This window comes from Arachis hypogaea, chromosome 4 (genome assembly GCF_003086295.3).
Source record: "Arachis hypogaea cultivar Tifrunner chromosome 4, arahy.Tifrunner.gnm2.J5K5, whole genome shotgun sequence".
In the NCBI taxonomy this organism is placed as follows: Eukaryota; Viridiplantae; Streptophyta; class Magnoliopsida; order Fabales; family Fabaceae; genus Arachis; species Arachis hypogaea.
This window is the reverse complement of record NC_092039.1, coordinates 6428288-6443393: the sequence shown is the minus strand read 5'-3', so window position 1 is coordinate 6443393 and position 15106 is coordinate 6428288. Positions and strand designations below refer to the sequence as shown.

Here is a 15106-nt window from a genome sequence, read left to right as displayed (position 1 = left end):
CAGTTCCTTTATTCCTTTCTTTATTGCTGCTCAAGTTGTGTTTTTTCAATTTATTTATGTCAGACAATTTCACGCTGTCGCTGTGCTAGACTTTTTGGTGAGATTTGTGGTCTGTTTGAGGGACTTTTGTTGAATAGTGGTGGTGATGAAGGTTCGGTTCCTGGTGTTGCTACTATGGTCATAATGGTTCCTGTGGTGGCTACAATGGGTGAAGTAAATTTGGGAAAGCTGCTTCATGATTTGACTTTGAAATTGGAGTTTTGAAATTGGGACACTCACTGGAGAGTTAGAAGAAGAGAGAGATGGTAGCAGTGATGGAGAGAAGGGCAATTAGGGATTTTTTAATAGTTTTTTAGGGTTTGGATATTTCTGTCACACGAAACCCATTTTTTATGGGTACAATGGTCGTTTTCGTATTTAATGGGTACATTTGTCAACGTTTATATCTTTCATGGGTACATATGATAATTTATTCTTATTTTTACAATCTCCCACTTAAAGTTAGTTTTGGTAAATTTTCAAAAAATTCTTGTTGCTCATATATTCGATAGGCCATATGAAGATCTACACCATTCAAATTTTTCAATGTTAATTGGTTTTGTCATGACATCTGCTAGGTTATCTTTAGTGTGAATCTTCTGCATATCAACACTTCCTTCTTCTACTACTTTCCGAACAAACTGATATTGTACTCCAATGTGTTTTGTTCTTGAATGAAATGCAGGATTCCTTGCAATGTACAAGGCACTCTGACTATCACAATATACAGAAATCTTCTGTTGTTTGTGCCCGAGTTCTTCTATCAACCTTTGGATCCAAATAGCTTCCTTGCATGCTTGTGTAGCTGCCATATATTCAGCTTCTGTAGTAGATAAAGTTATAACAGTCTGTAATTTAGATAGTCAGCTCACAGTTTATCCTGCAAGTGTAAACACATAGTATGTAGTAGATTCTCGTTTATCAAGATCACCTTCAAAGTCTGAATCGACATATCCATTGACAATGAATTCTGATCCTCCAAAACATAATGCAATATTCGAGGTCCCTTTGATGTATCTCAAGATCATCTTAACAACATTCCAATGCTCTTTATCTGAATCTGCCATAAATCGACTTATCACCGCAACTGCTTGAGTAATATCTGGTCTTATTCAAATCATGGGATACATAAGGCTTTCTACCACTGATGCATACGGTACTCGAGACATTTTCATCCTCTCTGCTTCACTACTAGGGCACATACTTAAGGATAATTTAAAATTAATAGGAAGTAGGGTTGAAATTGGCTTATATTCTTGCATATTTAAGCATTACAAGATCTTCTTCAAATAATTCTTTTGCGATAGCCAAATCTTCCTATCCCTTTTGTCTCGGTGGATTTGCATCCCTAAAATCTTGTTTGTTGGTCCCAAGTCTTTCATATCAAACTCTCTAGCCAATTGTGCCTTCAATTCTTGATTTTGATCTTTGTTGGAACCTACCACCAACGTGTCATCCACATACAACAGCAGAATGATGAAATCATTATCACCAGACCTCTTGTAATAGGTACAATGATCTGAACTAAGTCTGTTGTATCCAAGGCTAATAATGAAAGAATCAAATCTCTTGCACCAACACCTTGCGCTTGCTTTAAACCGTACAGAGATTTAGTTAACCTGCAAACCAAGGTTTCTTTTCCTTGTTCTTCAAAACCTTCTGGTTGGAGCATATATATCACTTCTTCAAGTTCTCCATGAAGAAAAGCAGTCTTTACGTCTAATTTCTCGAGATGAAAATCAAATACAGCACACATAGTCAAAATTACTCTAATAGTAGTTAGTCTCGCCACTGGAGAAAATATTTCATTGAAGTCAACACCTTCTTTCGGAGCATATCCCTTGACAGCCAATCTTGTACGTTCCACCTGATCATTACTATCTCGTTTGATCTTATAAACCCATTTGTTACCAATGGCTTTTCGACCTGCTGGAAGTTCAACACGTTTCTTGGTATGGTTCCTTTGTAATGCCTCAATTTCTTCTTGCATTGCTGTTATCCACATAGAAGCGCCTGGATTGCGCATAGCCTCCATAAAAGTTGTTGGTTCTTTGTCTTCTGTTAGAAGACAATATGCATAATGGCTTGTCAAAACATAATTTGAGTGCCACGATGGTTTTCTTCTTTGTCGAGTGGATCGATAAACTTCTATGTCATTGGCCTCTGCTTCTTGTTCTTCGAGCTCTAGTTCTGCTTTAGAAAAATTATCTTCTCTGCATTTCTCATTTATTTGTACAGTGGCTATCTCTTTAACAGTGCTGTCATTTTCTTGTTTTGCAAATATCACATCTCTGCTAAACTACCTTGCGGGTAGTGGGATCCCACAGGCGATACCCTTTAACTCCATCAGCACATCCAAGAATATACATTTCTTAGACTTTGGGTCTAGTTTTTGTTCTTTCTTGAGAATTGTGCATCACGTACACAGGACAACCAAATATATGTAAAGAAGAATAATTAAGTGACTTACCTTGCTACATCTCTATTGGTGTCTTTAACCCAATTGCAGTTGATGGTGACCGATTTATCACGTAACAGGCAGTTTTAATAGCTTCTGTCCAAAAAGACTTGGCTAAACCTACAGTTTGCAACATAGCTCATGTTCTTTTTAGGAGAGTCCTATTCATTTGATCTGCTACACCATTTTGCTTAGATGTATATGCAACTGTGAATTGCCGTTGAATACCTGCTTAGTTGCACAATATTTGAAAATCACCACCGACATATTCTCCTCCATTATCTGTCCTTAAACACTTGATCTTCTTTCCAGATTCAAGTTCTAACTTTGCTTTGAACTCTTTGAACACCGCAAATATGTCTGACATCTTCTTGATTGGATACACCCATAGCCTCCTAGAATAATCATCAATATATGATACAAGATATTTTGCTCCTCCTAGGGTCTCTGGTGATTCCCATATATCAGAATGAATCAATTTCAATATGTGCTTACTCCGAGCAGTTGATCTTCCAAACGTCAATCATGTTGCCTGTTTATAACACAATACTTACAAAACAATAAGTTTACCGATTTAAGCCCAGGAATGAGATTGTGTTTCACAAGAATCTTTAAGCATCGTTCTGACATGTGACCCAGTTTGCGATGTCATGTCATCGTCATTTCTTCTTGGCTTACTGAAGCAATTGATGTCTCTGTCTCTTGCAAAGTATCTCCCACAAGCATGTATAGCTTGGCTGCAATCTTTTCTGCTTTTATTACTACAAGAGCTCTTTTAACAACTTTTAAGATCCCACCTTCAATATGGGTCTTGCAACCAAGTTCATCCAATTGCCCAATCAACAACAAATTCTTCTTCAAGCCTTTCACGTGTCTTATCCCTTGAAGTAAACGAATAGAACCATCAAACATTTTTATTTGACAGTACCCCTTCCAATAATTTCTAAGGCATGATCATTTTTCATAAACACCGATCCTCCCAAGACAGGTTCATATGTACAAAACCAATCAAAATGAGAAGTCATGTGCCAGGTTGCTCCTGAATCAACAATCCAAACAGCAGTGAGCTATTTGCTGCCTTTAGAACTAATTGTTGCTTCACCATACAAGATTTCTCCTTCATCAGAGGTACTCGCAACACATCGTTGAGAACTTGATCCTTCTGAAACCTTCTGTATACTCTTCTTATTCCAACAATCTTTCTCGAAGTGTCATCTCTTACCACAATTATAGTATTTAACCTGGTTTTTACTTTGTGATTTTGGTCTATTTTGACTCCCATTGAAACCACGATCCATTGATCACCCTCTTCCCTCTGCTTGTTTTGAGCTTTTTAATCTATCTTCTTTATTCTTGCGCCTAAATTCTTCTTCAAGAACCGCAGCAGCCATGTCATCAAAAGAAAGATAATCAGTCAAAACATTATTAATTAAGTTAATGATAAGTTGATCATATGAATCTAGTAAACTTTGAAGTAAGTGCTCTGCACGTTTGTTTTATGCTATGGTATATTCCAACGATGAGAGCTAGAAAAATAGCGTATTTAGATTATTAATGTGATCCGTTGGCGATGTGGACTCACTCATTCGAAGAGTATAAAGTCTTCTCTTCGAGAATATCTTGTTGTGAAGTGACTTGACTTCATATAATTTGGTGAGAGCATTCCAAATTTTTTTTGCTGTCTTTTTTTCTGCCACACTTGATAAAACTGAGTCAGCTAGTGCCAAGTGAGTTTGCAACAACATTGTTGTTCATCTCCTTCCATTTTTCATCTGTAATTCCAGTAGGTCTACCTTTAATTGCTGCCACGCAATTCTTTTTTTCTCATAATGGCTTTATCCATACGAAAAAATTACTCCCACTAAATTTTAGAATTTCATACTTTGCTGCCATTTTTTTACGCGGTAACTTGCAGCGGAAGAAAAAAAAAGATCAATCAGCAACCTTTGGTTCTGATACAACTGTTAGGTACCAGACAAATGACACAGCAAAATATAGAGATGAAAAATTAGAAATTTGTATAAAATATGGAAACAACTGAATAACTTTCTTTGAAATTACAACTTCTCTCAATCACAAGGAGATTACAATAACACTCTCTCTTGGCGAAAGGAAAATTTACCTTTCTCTATGAAAAAAATCTCTAAAAAAATTCTTATATTTTTCTCTTAGGATGATTTTTCACTTGTTTGATACTTATTGTTATCTAATGAAATTATTTATTTATATCAAAATTCTTCTCACTTTAACCACACAACAATAATTGATGAATAATGCGTATTACTTTTCATCGTTAATTTTTAATAGCTTATAAGTAGGAGAATTTTCCTCCTTTCATTTTGTTTAAATTTGTTTTTCTTAATCTTTATAATTTTTTTATAAAAAATTAGCTTTATTATTTTTACAACAATTAGTCAATGATTAAGTTTTTATTTTTCAAGTTTTTACATAGTATTAATTAGTCATTGAACATGGTATTTTGGTAGATAAATTGTAAACAATGAAGATTGATTTTGAATTCCTTAACTAGTGTATATTATGTCACATTCATAACAAGTTACATGTTAAATTACATCAGTCAAATCATCATTTTCCCATTACATTAGCAAAGTCATAGTAAGCACGTACGGATTGGTAACAGATCCAAAACTGGTATATGCAGAGCGGTTCAATCCATGATAATGGTTTTGCAGCTTGGATGATTCTACTAGTATACATTTTAGATGGCCAACAAAATGCGTTAACCTAATACAAGCACATACAAAACAATAAACATAAATAACAAAAATGACAGCTCATAAATACATACCTGTGACTCTTAGGCGGTGATGAGTATTGAGTAGTGTGCATTCAATTTTCAATTTTTCATTCACCTTTTTGCTTTCTCAAATTTCCAAACATAGCAAGGCAGAACAGTACAGTACTACTGTAATGTGTTATATGTCATGCCTTACAATTATGATTTATAATTAGAACACTACTAAGAAGTCAATAACTTTTGTAATTTATAGTTATTAAATAATTATTAATAATATTTTTAGTAGTATAAAATTTTATTTAATAGTATAAAATTATTCATTTTTTTTAATTATTACTGCTAGACTTTTTCTTATGATTATTATTAAACACATAAACACTAAAGAGCACAGTGGCCGCGCCCAACACGTGAAATCAAAATATAAACATTTGAATCAAGACACCGCCAAAATAGGGTACCCACTCAATTATCCGCCACGTGTCCTCATTCCAAACCCTATAACCCCCTTCACTCCCTCTTCTTTCAAACTCAAACTTCAATTCAAACCTCTCTCTCTCTCTCTCTCTCTCTCTCTCTCTCTCTCTCTCTCTCTCTCTTCAATGGCGTCTTCAATGAAGCCATCTTCAAGGTACAGCACCTACGATTCTCGCTCCTCAACTTCCTCGCACTTTTCCGACCCTTCTTCATCTTCCGACTTCACCACCAAACCCCACTCTTCATCTCGCGCGCTCGTGAATGCCACCAAGAAGGTGGATCCGAGCTTAACCACAATGGTGAAGAAGCTCATCATGCAGAAGAAGCCCAAGTCCACCAACCACCAACCCAAACTAATTGTTCCCTCCGATTTGATAGCACAACAACTGAAGAAAGACGCAAAGAAGGCTACAGGGCTGTCGTCGCTGCAGAAGAAGCTCTTCGGCGGGAAGCCACGGTCGTCGGAGGTGAAGGCGCTCACGGAGGTCAAGGGGAACACCAGGACACTGGCAATGGTGCTAAGAAGCGAGAGGGAACTTCTCACCATGAATAAGGAGCAGGAAGGGGAGATTTCTCAGCTCAAGATCTTGCTCGATGAGAAGAACAAAGAAGTAAGTCTTTAATAAGTGTTTGTTTGATTTCCAATTATAGGAAATGAAATAGTGATTTTGTTTGAATTAAGTTAGGGTTATGAATTTGCAGGTGGAGAAGCTGAAGGATTTGTGCTTAAAGCAAAGAGAAGAGATAAAGTCATTGAAGAGTGCAATACTGTTCCCTGATACAACGAATTCTGAGCTTCAGGAACTTGTAGAGAAGCAAAGCTCAGAGCTGAAGCAGGCTAAGATGGTCATTCCAACTCTACAGCAGCAGGTCACTTCTCTCACTGGTCAGCTTCAAACCCTTGCCGAGGATCTTGCAGAGGTATAACTATTTCAACAAATCTGTTAGATCTTTGTTGCTTCTTCATTTGTTTGTAACTCTGTATTTGATATGATTGAAGGTTAAGGCCGATAAGTATTCAGCAAAAACAAGCTTCCAGGGCTATGCAAGTTCTCCAAGAACACCCACACATGCCCGTGAAGATTCTTGTAACTCTTGGGTAAGCAAAATTGAGTTCATCTCTTTGAATAAGAAAAATTGGACTGAGATGTGACAACTTTGTTATTCCCATGATAAGCTTAACTAAGCTCGAACTTTATACAATGCTATGATGCATCATGCATTAAGATAATCTATCATCATGGATCTTGATATACTTTTAAATCAGTTACTTTATCATACACCAAATTTCACTCGTCCTACTGTAAGACTAATGGGAGCTGTCAATATTTCTTGGGCAATTATATCGAGCTGACAAGCGTTTTGGTTCATCTGGCTCAACACTTAATGCAGGATTTCAGCTCTGATGACCAATCAGATGACTTATTACTTAAGGATCTAAATCCATGCTTAACACCAGTCAATACCAAGTCAAGATCAAGGGTAACTCGCACCCTCTCTAGTGATATCCTGAAAAAATGTCTCCTTTCGGCAAAATGTTTTAAAATAGAAATACATAGACACTGAGATAGAGATACAGCAAAAACATTTGATAAATTTTGGTGCAATTTTCTGATCAAATTAACTTTTATACAGGATTTTGAGGTTATGGGGTCCGGCTCAGGCTCTCTACCTGATGAAAGCTTATCTGTATCTGAGGAGGATGTTAATGTTAAAGTATATCCTGAGATTGATTTCAGCTCTTTTGACAGAAAGTTCTCCAAGAGTTCTGATTGTTGCCACAACTCCACCAAGAAAAGCGTGGCAACAACAAAAAAGTTTATAGGTCGAAGATCTGATGAGAGCAAAGTAGCCTATGGAGGTAGAGTGAACCACAGATTTGCATAAATAAAAGAATCTCAAATGTTTTGTTAGAGATTTGTTATCTCTTCTTCACTGTCACCATCTTCCAGTTTTGTTATTACACATGTCTGTTTCAGATGTTGGACATTGTCTCTTTAAACATGAAGAGTAAATTATTGCTAGTTGTATATGGTCAAACATCACAGAGAATAAGGTAACGAGATTACCATGAAACTCGATACAAATATTACCAAAATACCAGTCACTGAACCAAAGATATTTGGGTTTATAGGGTAATAAAGGAATTTATTCTTAGCAAGATTCTTTTACATAATTTTAGTACTGCATCCACACATGTAAGAATCAAATGTTGCTATGAACTATGACTTCACTACACCAAGTTAGCTTGTTGGGCACAGGGCTTAAATAAAAACAGGGCATTTTAACAGAACTAGAAACTAACTATTTATTCATTATCATATCAAAGCAGTTCTGAATTCACTCTCGATCAACATTCAGCTGATCCAAGGTGGACTCTAATATAACATTTCTTTTAGAAACCTGTTGGATGTTTTATAAACTGCACAGACTACAGTAGTAAACGTTCACAACCCTCGGCTTGAAGCGGTCCTAATGATCACAAACAGAGCTGCAAACAAACAAATTCTAATAAATTGGACAGACATTTTAATTTATTAAATTTTGAGAGGGAAAGAAAGGGAGCAATAGCTTACATGAACCGATGAGGATGGAGAGAAGGAAACCAATCAAGATGTGGCAAATTGGATAAGGAAAGATTCCTTTCTTGTTTTCGGAACATCTCTTTGCAATGTTCCTTTCAAACCTTGCAACCTTCCTGTCTGCTACACGCCTTGAAGTAGTCTGTGATATGATATCCCAACAATTGAAGTAACCAATAAGTACATACACACCATACCCACTATAATCTGATTCAGAAACATGATATCTTTAACAATAAACATGTCCAATCTTGCCATGTTCAAATACGATGTTACAAAGTACAGACACCAAAACTCCAAAAGGATGAGATTTTTAGGGAAAAAAAAAATTAGTGTTTTCTTCATAGGCATGTTTGTTTATACTTGATCCATTATATTATAAGTTCGTCTACTCGACTTCATTTGCCTTCATTCTAAGCTTGTTATGAACGATCATATAATAACCATTATTTCCGAGTTAACGACCAACGGTCATAACATCAATTCTATTAATCAATTCTATACCTATAAAAAGACACATATTTCTATATCTCAAAAAAATACTCACATGATAAGTTTTATAAATTCTATTTCATGTGTCTAACATTCTATATTCATAGAATTCTTACATCTCCCCTAAACACACACACTTGAGCGTGAAAAAGTACACCCACAGTGTTTTTTGGTGTTTAAGTTATACTCACCCCATAAAAAAAACACATATTACAACAACTCAAGAAATGAATTATATCTCGAAAGTTCATCCCCACAAGAATAATACTATTTTCGATTTCGAAAAATATTATTTATAAACCAAACACTCTTCACATCCGTATAAAAACCTATAAAAATAGCGTATTATTTATTTTTAATTAAAAAAACAAAGAGAACTGGTATATGATTATTAAGAGGGTATACGAGTCACCAAAAAAATTAAGAGGGTATACGTAGCGCGATTGATCTATATTTTAGCTTGCTGTAAATATAGGATTTTTTGCGGCTTTTATATATCTTTTTTGCACAAAAATAATTCCAACAGCGAAAACCACTTAGAATTAAAAAAAAAAAAGAGACTATGTAATTTTTTTTTTTAAGGAAAGAAAAGAAAAGAGACTCCAAAGTTTCATCATTTTCAAATTCAAAGGCTATTAACTGGCTTGAAAAATCTATCTTCACTGCCATCCTAGAATCAGCTCAGCAGAGCAAAAAAATATGGAATAAAAAATTAAAAAAATGCAGGAAAAAAAAACAATTATTTTCTATTGAAAAATACACAGAAAAATGATCAAGTGAGATAAAACAATGCCATTCAAATGAGAAATTGAGAATCAACAAAAAAAACACCTCCATATTAGTTACACACAGCAGCATTAAAACAACAAATAATGATCAGAAACAAATAGAAAATAGGACAAAAGTAAGTGAAAATCTTTACCATTAGTAGGGCAGAGTAGATAGCCAAAGAACTCTTTGGAGAGAAGAATGCAATGTTCTAAGATCAAACAAAAGCAGCTTACTATAGTTCGGCTTTGTTCCCTAATAAAACAATAATGTGTGATGTAACGACTGAGCAGCCCAACAAGATCCCTAGTTTCACCTATAAATAAACTGAAAAAACAAATGAGGTGAAGATGAATGATGAATTGAGAGGAGGGTGTTATTGTTTTTGGAATCTTATGTTATATGTCAACACCTAAAGATGACTCGTGTGAGTTGCCAACCTACCCACCTCCTCAATTTCTGCAATATATACTTTCTTTCTTTTTGTATTTATTTTCAATGGAAAATTATGCGTTTGGAAGGTAAATGACATGAACAAATTAAATGGCCTTTAGTATTACATTAATCTCTTAAAATAAAACGGTTTATATGTATATTTTATTTTAGTATGTATATATTGTATCAGTAACAAATCAAATCAATTTGATTTGATTTATTATTTATATAAAATATTGATATTTATTATTTTTAAAATATAAATATTAATAAAAAATATTTTTATTTAAATTTAAATAAAATATTAAAAAATCAAAATAAATAAAAATAAAAATGTAATTTTTGTATTTTATTTTAAATTTTAAAAAATGTATATTTTTATAAATTTATAAATTTAAAATAGAATAATAATAATTTTTAAAAATTTATTAAAAATCATCCTTTAACTCATTAGTATCTAAAGAATAATTAAGATTTTGATATTAAAAAAGTTAATATAAACTATAATTTTCTAAAGTAGCATAAGGATTAAACTTGATTTTTTTCAAAATCAGAAATAACAAATAATTATACAATATAAAATAATAAACTATATTTATATAATATGTAATTAAAATTTTAATTATTTTTTAAATTATAAGTAATAAATATCAATAATTTGTACAAATAATAAATCAAATCAATTTAATTGTTTTCAATTTAGTATATATATGTTATAACAATAGTAAATCGATTATTCGATTTAATTGATTCGATTTTTTTTTGTGACTAATTGATTCGATTTATATAATGTTATCTAGATTATTTTTTTATTAGTTTAATATTGATGGTAATTAATTATAATAAGAATACGGGAGAGGATTCATTTTGCATAAGATTAACCACAAAATATTTTTTTGTTGAGAGAGAAAAAAAATTGATTCTTCTCATTTTAAAAATTTTAAATGAATGAAAATAAAAAACTAAAAAAAATATTTTATAACTAATCTTATATGCTCTTTATATATGCTCCTATTATAATTAATTATCATCAACATTAATAATAAGAAAAATAATCTTTGTAATATATAGAATCATTTAAAATATACTTATAACAAAAATTAAAATAATTAAAATAATATATAAAATCTCTATGAGACAAATTTTTAGTTTTATTCAATTTAATTTATTATTTTTTTTCTTTAAAATTTTTCTTCGTTTTTCGACCATGCACCGCTGGATGAATACTTTATATATTATTTTAAAAAATCTCCACTTTTTATTATACTGTCCTGTGTTTGGACATTTTTATATTTTATTTTTCAATAATTAATAAAATATAACCTATTAAAAAAACAAAAACTAAAATAAAACATTGACATAATTTTAAAATTAAAATAATTATTAATGTATTTGACCTAAATAAATATACGGAAATGTTTTGTAAATAGGTTTTATTTACTTATATATATTAATAAAATGAATTCATAAGGTTACGTGGAAACTTTATCTCTAACAGATACGTTGTAATCTAGAATTAAATGCAAATCGGGTTATTGCTATAAAAAAAAAAACAAATGTGTTAAAGAACATTAAATAACCACAATTAATTAAAAGTTATTACAAACATTACCATAAAAAAAAAGTTATAAAATTATAGAAAAACAATTAAAAGAAAACACTTGTTTGAAAATGAAAAAAAAAACATAATAACTTATAGCCAGCTTGATTTGGTCAAATTTTTTTGGTAGATATATAATAACTTCATGTTTGATAAATAAAAAAAACAAATATCTTTGATAAAAAAAATAGCATATTTTTTAATTTTGAAAATTTAAAAGTATTTTAAAAATACCTATAAAAATATCTTTAAAAATTAACTTTTGTCTTTTAAGGTTAAAAAATCAAATATATTTTTAGAAGATATTCATGTATGCCACTATATTTGTTTAGAATATGATATTTTAACTTTTAAAATCATTAAAATTTATATTAAATAATAGATGTGGTCAAAATTTAGTGAATAAAAAAAGAATTTCTGAACCGTCAAGGTTAATGTACTCTTTTAAATTTAACAAAATTTCTGCGCTGTCAAGATCAATATATTTTACTATACATATCACAATTTCATTATAATTCAAAATTACCAAATAAAAACAAATAGAAAATAGGACAAAAAGTAAGTGAAAATCTTTACCATTAGTAGGGCAGAGTAGATAGCCAAACAAGATGTAACCACAGTTTCACACTGAGCAGCCCAACAACATCCCTAGTTTCAATTATAAATTTATAAGTAAATAAGTAAATTGAAAAAACTGAATTCAGAGAAGGGTGTTATTGTTTTTGGAATCTTAAGTTATATGTCAACGCCTAAAAGATGACTCGTGTGAGTTGCCAATCTACCCATCTCCTCAATTTCTCCCATATGGACAGTATCTATACTATCTTTCTTTTTGAGAGAATTTATTTTCTATCAACTAATCTCATCCTTTATTATTCATATCAGGAATTTTGTTGTCTTTCCTTTTTATAATATTTTTGTAGTACTTCTTCATACATGTTATTATTTTTTATATAATTTTTATTATTTTTATTCATATTATTTTTTATTGTTTTTTTTTATGAAATTTTTTTACTTTGTATTGTGATTTAATTAATTTTATTAAAAAGACTAAATTAAATAAAATATTAACATAAAAATAATATTAAAATTATAAAAAACATTAGAATTTATTTAAATATTTAAAATAATATAATATAAAATAATAATTTAAATATATTTTTTTAATAATTTTTTATCTAAAAATAATTTTGTGTATCGTAAAATTTGATGTAATTAACCACTGAAAGAGTATAACAGTTTACAATGCGCGAGACCTCTCTTGCGATTTCTATGAATTTCTAAAAACTACATCTGCAATATTTAAAAATTATAATACAGTAATTTTAGTTCCCAATTGATTTATTTGGATAACTTATGCTTTATTATATATATTATAACAAAATTACAATAAGTAATTGGTGATTAATTTTTTTATGTATGATCAAATTTATTTATATTAATATAATAAAAAATTATAAAATATTAAATACATATATCTATATATAATAAGTAATTGATGATTACTTTTTTTTATGTATAATTAACATAATTAAATAGATAAATAACAAAAACAAATTAAATAACCTCCAATATTACATCAATCTCTTAAAAAAATTTATATACATATTTTATTTGTATATTTACGTAGATTTGATTTATACTTTTTTCGATGTAAATCAAATGTTGTCAGTAATAAATCAAATTAGTTTAATTTGGTTTACTACTTGTACAAATTATTAATATTTATTATTTTTAAAATATAAATGTTAATAAAAATGCTCCCATTTAAATTAAATAAAATATCAAAAAAATTAAAACAAATAAGAATAGAAATTTAACTTTTGTATTTTAGTTTAAATTCTAAAAAATCTGTATTTTTATATATTTATGATTTTAAAATAGAATAATAAAAAATTTCTAAAAATTCATTAAAAATCATCCTTTAATTCATTAGCAACTAAAAAATTATTATCAGAATTTTGATGTTAAAAAGTTAATATAAAGTATAACTTTTTAAGGTGGCATAGAAGTTAAAACTTAAAATTTAAATTTATTCAAATTTCAGAAGTAACAGATAGTTATATAATATAAAATAATCAACTATATTTATACAATATATAACTAGAACTTTAATTATTTCTCAAATTATAAGTAATAAATGTCAATAATCTACAAATAGTAAATCGAATCAAATTAATTTAATTTATTATATATGTGCTGTTTAGTAATAAATCTAATCAATTAACATGTATATATTGTTTAAGTAGTAAATCGAATTAACTAAATTTAATTTACTACTAATATACATCATATATTAATTCGATTCACATTAAAACAGTATAAATTGAATCTAATTTTTTTTATTTATATAGAAAGAATGTTTAAAATAAAAATAAAAAATAAAGCATATATTAACATAATTTTAAGGTTAAAATGATTTATTAATATGATTATTTTAATTAAATAAATAAATAAATATCTTGCATTTTACTTATTAATAAAATGAATTCATACTTTTAATGGTTAAGTGAAAATTTTATTTCTAACCGTTATTATCCAAAATTAAATGCAAATCGAGTTATCGCTATAAAAAAAAAACAAATGTGTTAAAAGAACATTAAATATCCACAATTAAATAAAATAGTAATTTTTAATTAAATATTTATTTGATCTAGCTAATTTGTCTCTCCTAAGGGTTGATGGTAAAGTTATAAATGTAAAAAAAATTAAAATTTATAGTAATAATAAGTGTTAAGTACGATTTTGGTTTTATATAGATCCAAAAAAATTTTTATCTCCAACTTTTTTTACATATAAAATCGTTCTTAAAATTTAAAACCAAATTTCAAAATCGTTATTTTTATTTAAATATTAAAATATTTTAGACCAAATTATTTATAATAAAAAAAAGAAACAAAAAGAATGTTTTTACTACTGGGAAAAAAAGAAAAAATGGTCTACAATTCATCTCTATTTTCGTTTCTTTGGTCACTTCGATATAGTTTTGATTATTAAAATAAAAATAATTTTAAAATTAAGTTAAATTTTATAGACGATTTTATATGAAAAAAATTCAAAACAAAAAAAAATTGATTTATACCTTAAAAAATTAAAATCATACTTAACTCTAATAATAATTTTATTATAAAATTTTAAAACACATATTAACTAAAAAGTCAGGTGCAGCGAATACCATCTTAAGTGCAATACTTAGTACTAGTACTAATGTGAGGTACATGTATTGCTTTGGTGTCTATGTGAGGTGCATGTATATTTCATCCTTTTCCTGATACAATGTTGAATGTCAAAATTGGAATGAAAATAAATTGAAATGGAGTCAAATCAAAAAAATTTGACAACATTAAAACATATGATCGAGCTGCATCCAAAATTGACTTAAAGAAAATACATACATTATAAACATTACCGTCAAAAAATAAGTTATAAAATTATAGAAAAACAATTAAAAAGAAAGCACTTATTTGAAAATGAAATAAAAAGTAACATAGTAACTTATA

The 15106-nt window shown here is 29.5% G+C and overlaps 1 protein-coding gene and 1 long non-coding RNA gene across 2 annotated transcripts; one reads left to right on the top strand and one right to left on the bottom strand.

Moving 5' to 3' along the window:
• Positions 1–5787: 5787 nt before the first annotated feature.
• Positions 5788–7890, top strand: LOC112796027 (uncharacterized). Its single transcript, XM_025838273.3, has 5 exons — positions 5788–6340; positions 6432–6650; positions 6730–6828; positions 7122–7211; positions 7365–7890. The coding sequence occupies exons 1-5, from the start codon at positions 5855–5857 to the stop codon at positions 7614–7616; spliced, it is 1146 nt and encodes a 381-aa protein (XP_025694058.1). The 5' UTR covers positions 5788–5854; the 3' UTR covers positions 7617–7890.
• On the bottom strand, positions 7857–10006 carry LOC112796028 (uncharacterized). Its single transcript, XR_003199008.3, has 3 exons — positions 9726–10006; positions 8306–8453; positions 7857–8220 (listed from the first exon to the last, which is right to left on the bottom strand). It is a non-coding gene; the product is annotated as an uncharacterized lncRNA (long non-coding RNA).
• Between the last annotated feature and the right edge of the window lie 5100 nt (positions 10007–15106).

What these genes read in the sequence shown, in the direction of transcription:
- LOC112796027 (XM_025838273.3), top strand. Translation starts at nt 5,855, where the DNA reads ATGGCGTCTTCAATGAAGCCATCTTCAAGGTACAGCACCTACGATTCT. An exon ending in TTGCCGAGGATCTTGCAGAG is followed by an intron (nt 6,651 to 6,729) that starts GTATAACTATTT and finishes ATATGATTGAAG; the next exon opens with GTTAAGGCCGATAAGTATTC. An exon ending in ATACCAAGTCAAGATCAAGG is followed by an intron (nt 7,212 to 7,364) that starts GTAACTCGCACC and finishes ACTTTTATACAG; the next exon opens with GATTTTGAGGTTATGGGGTC.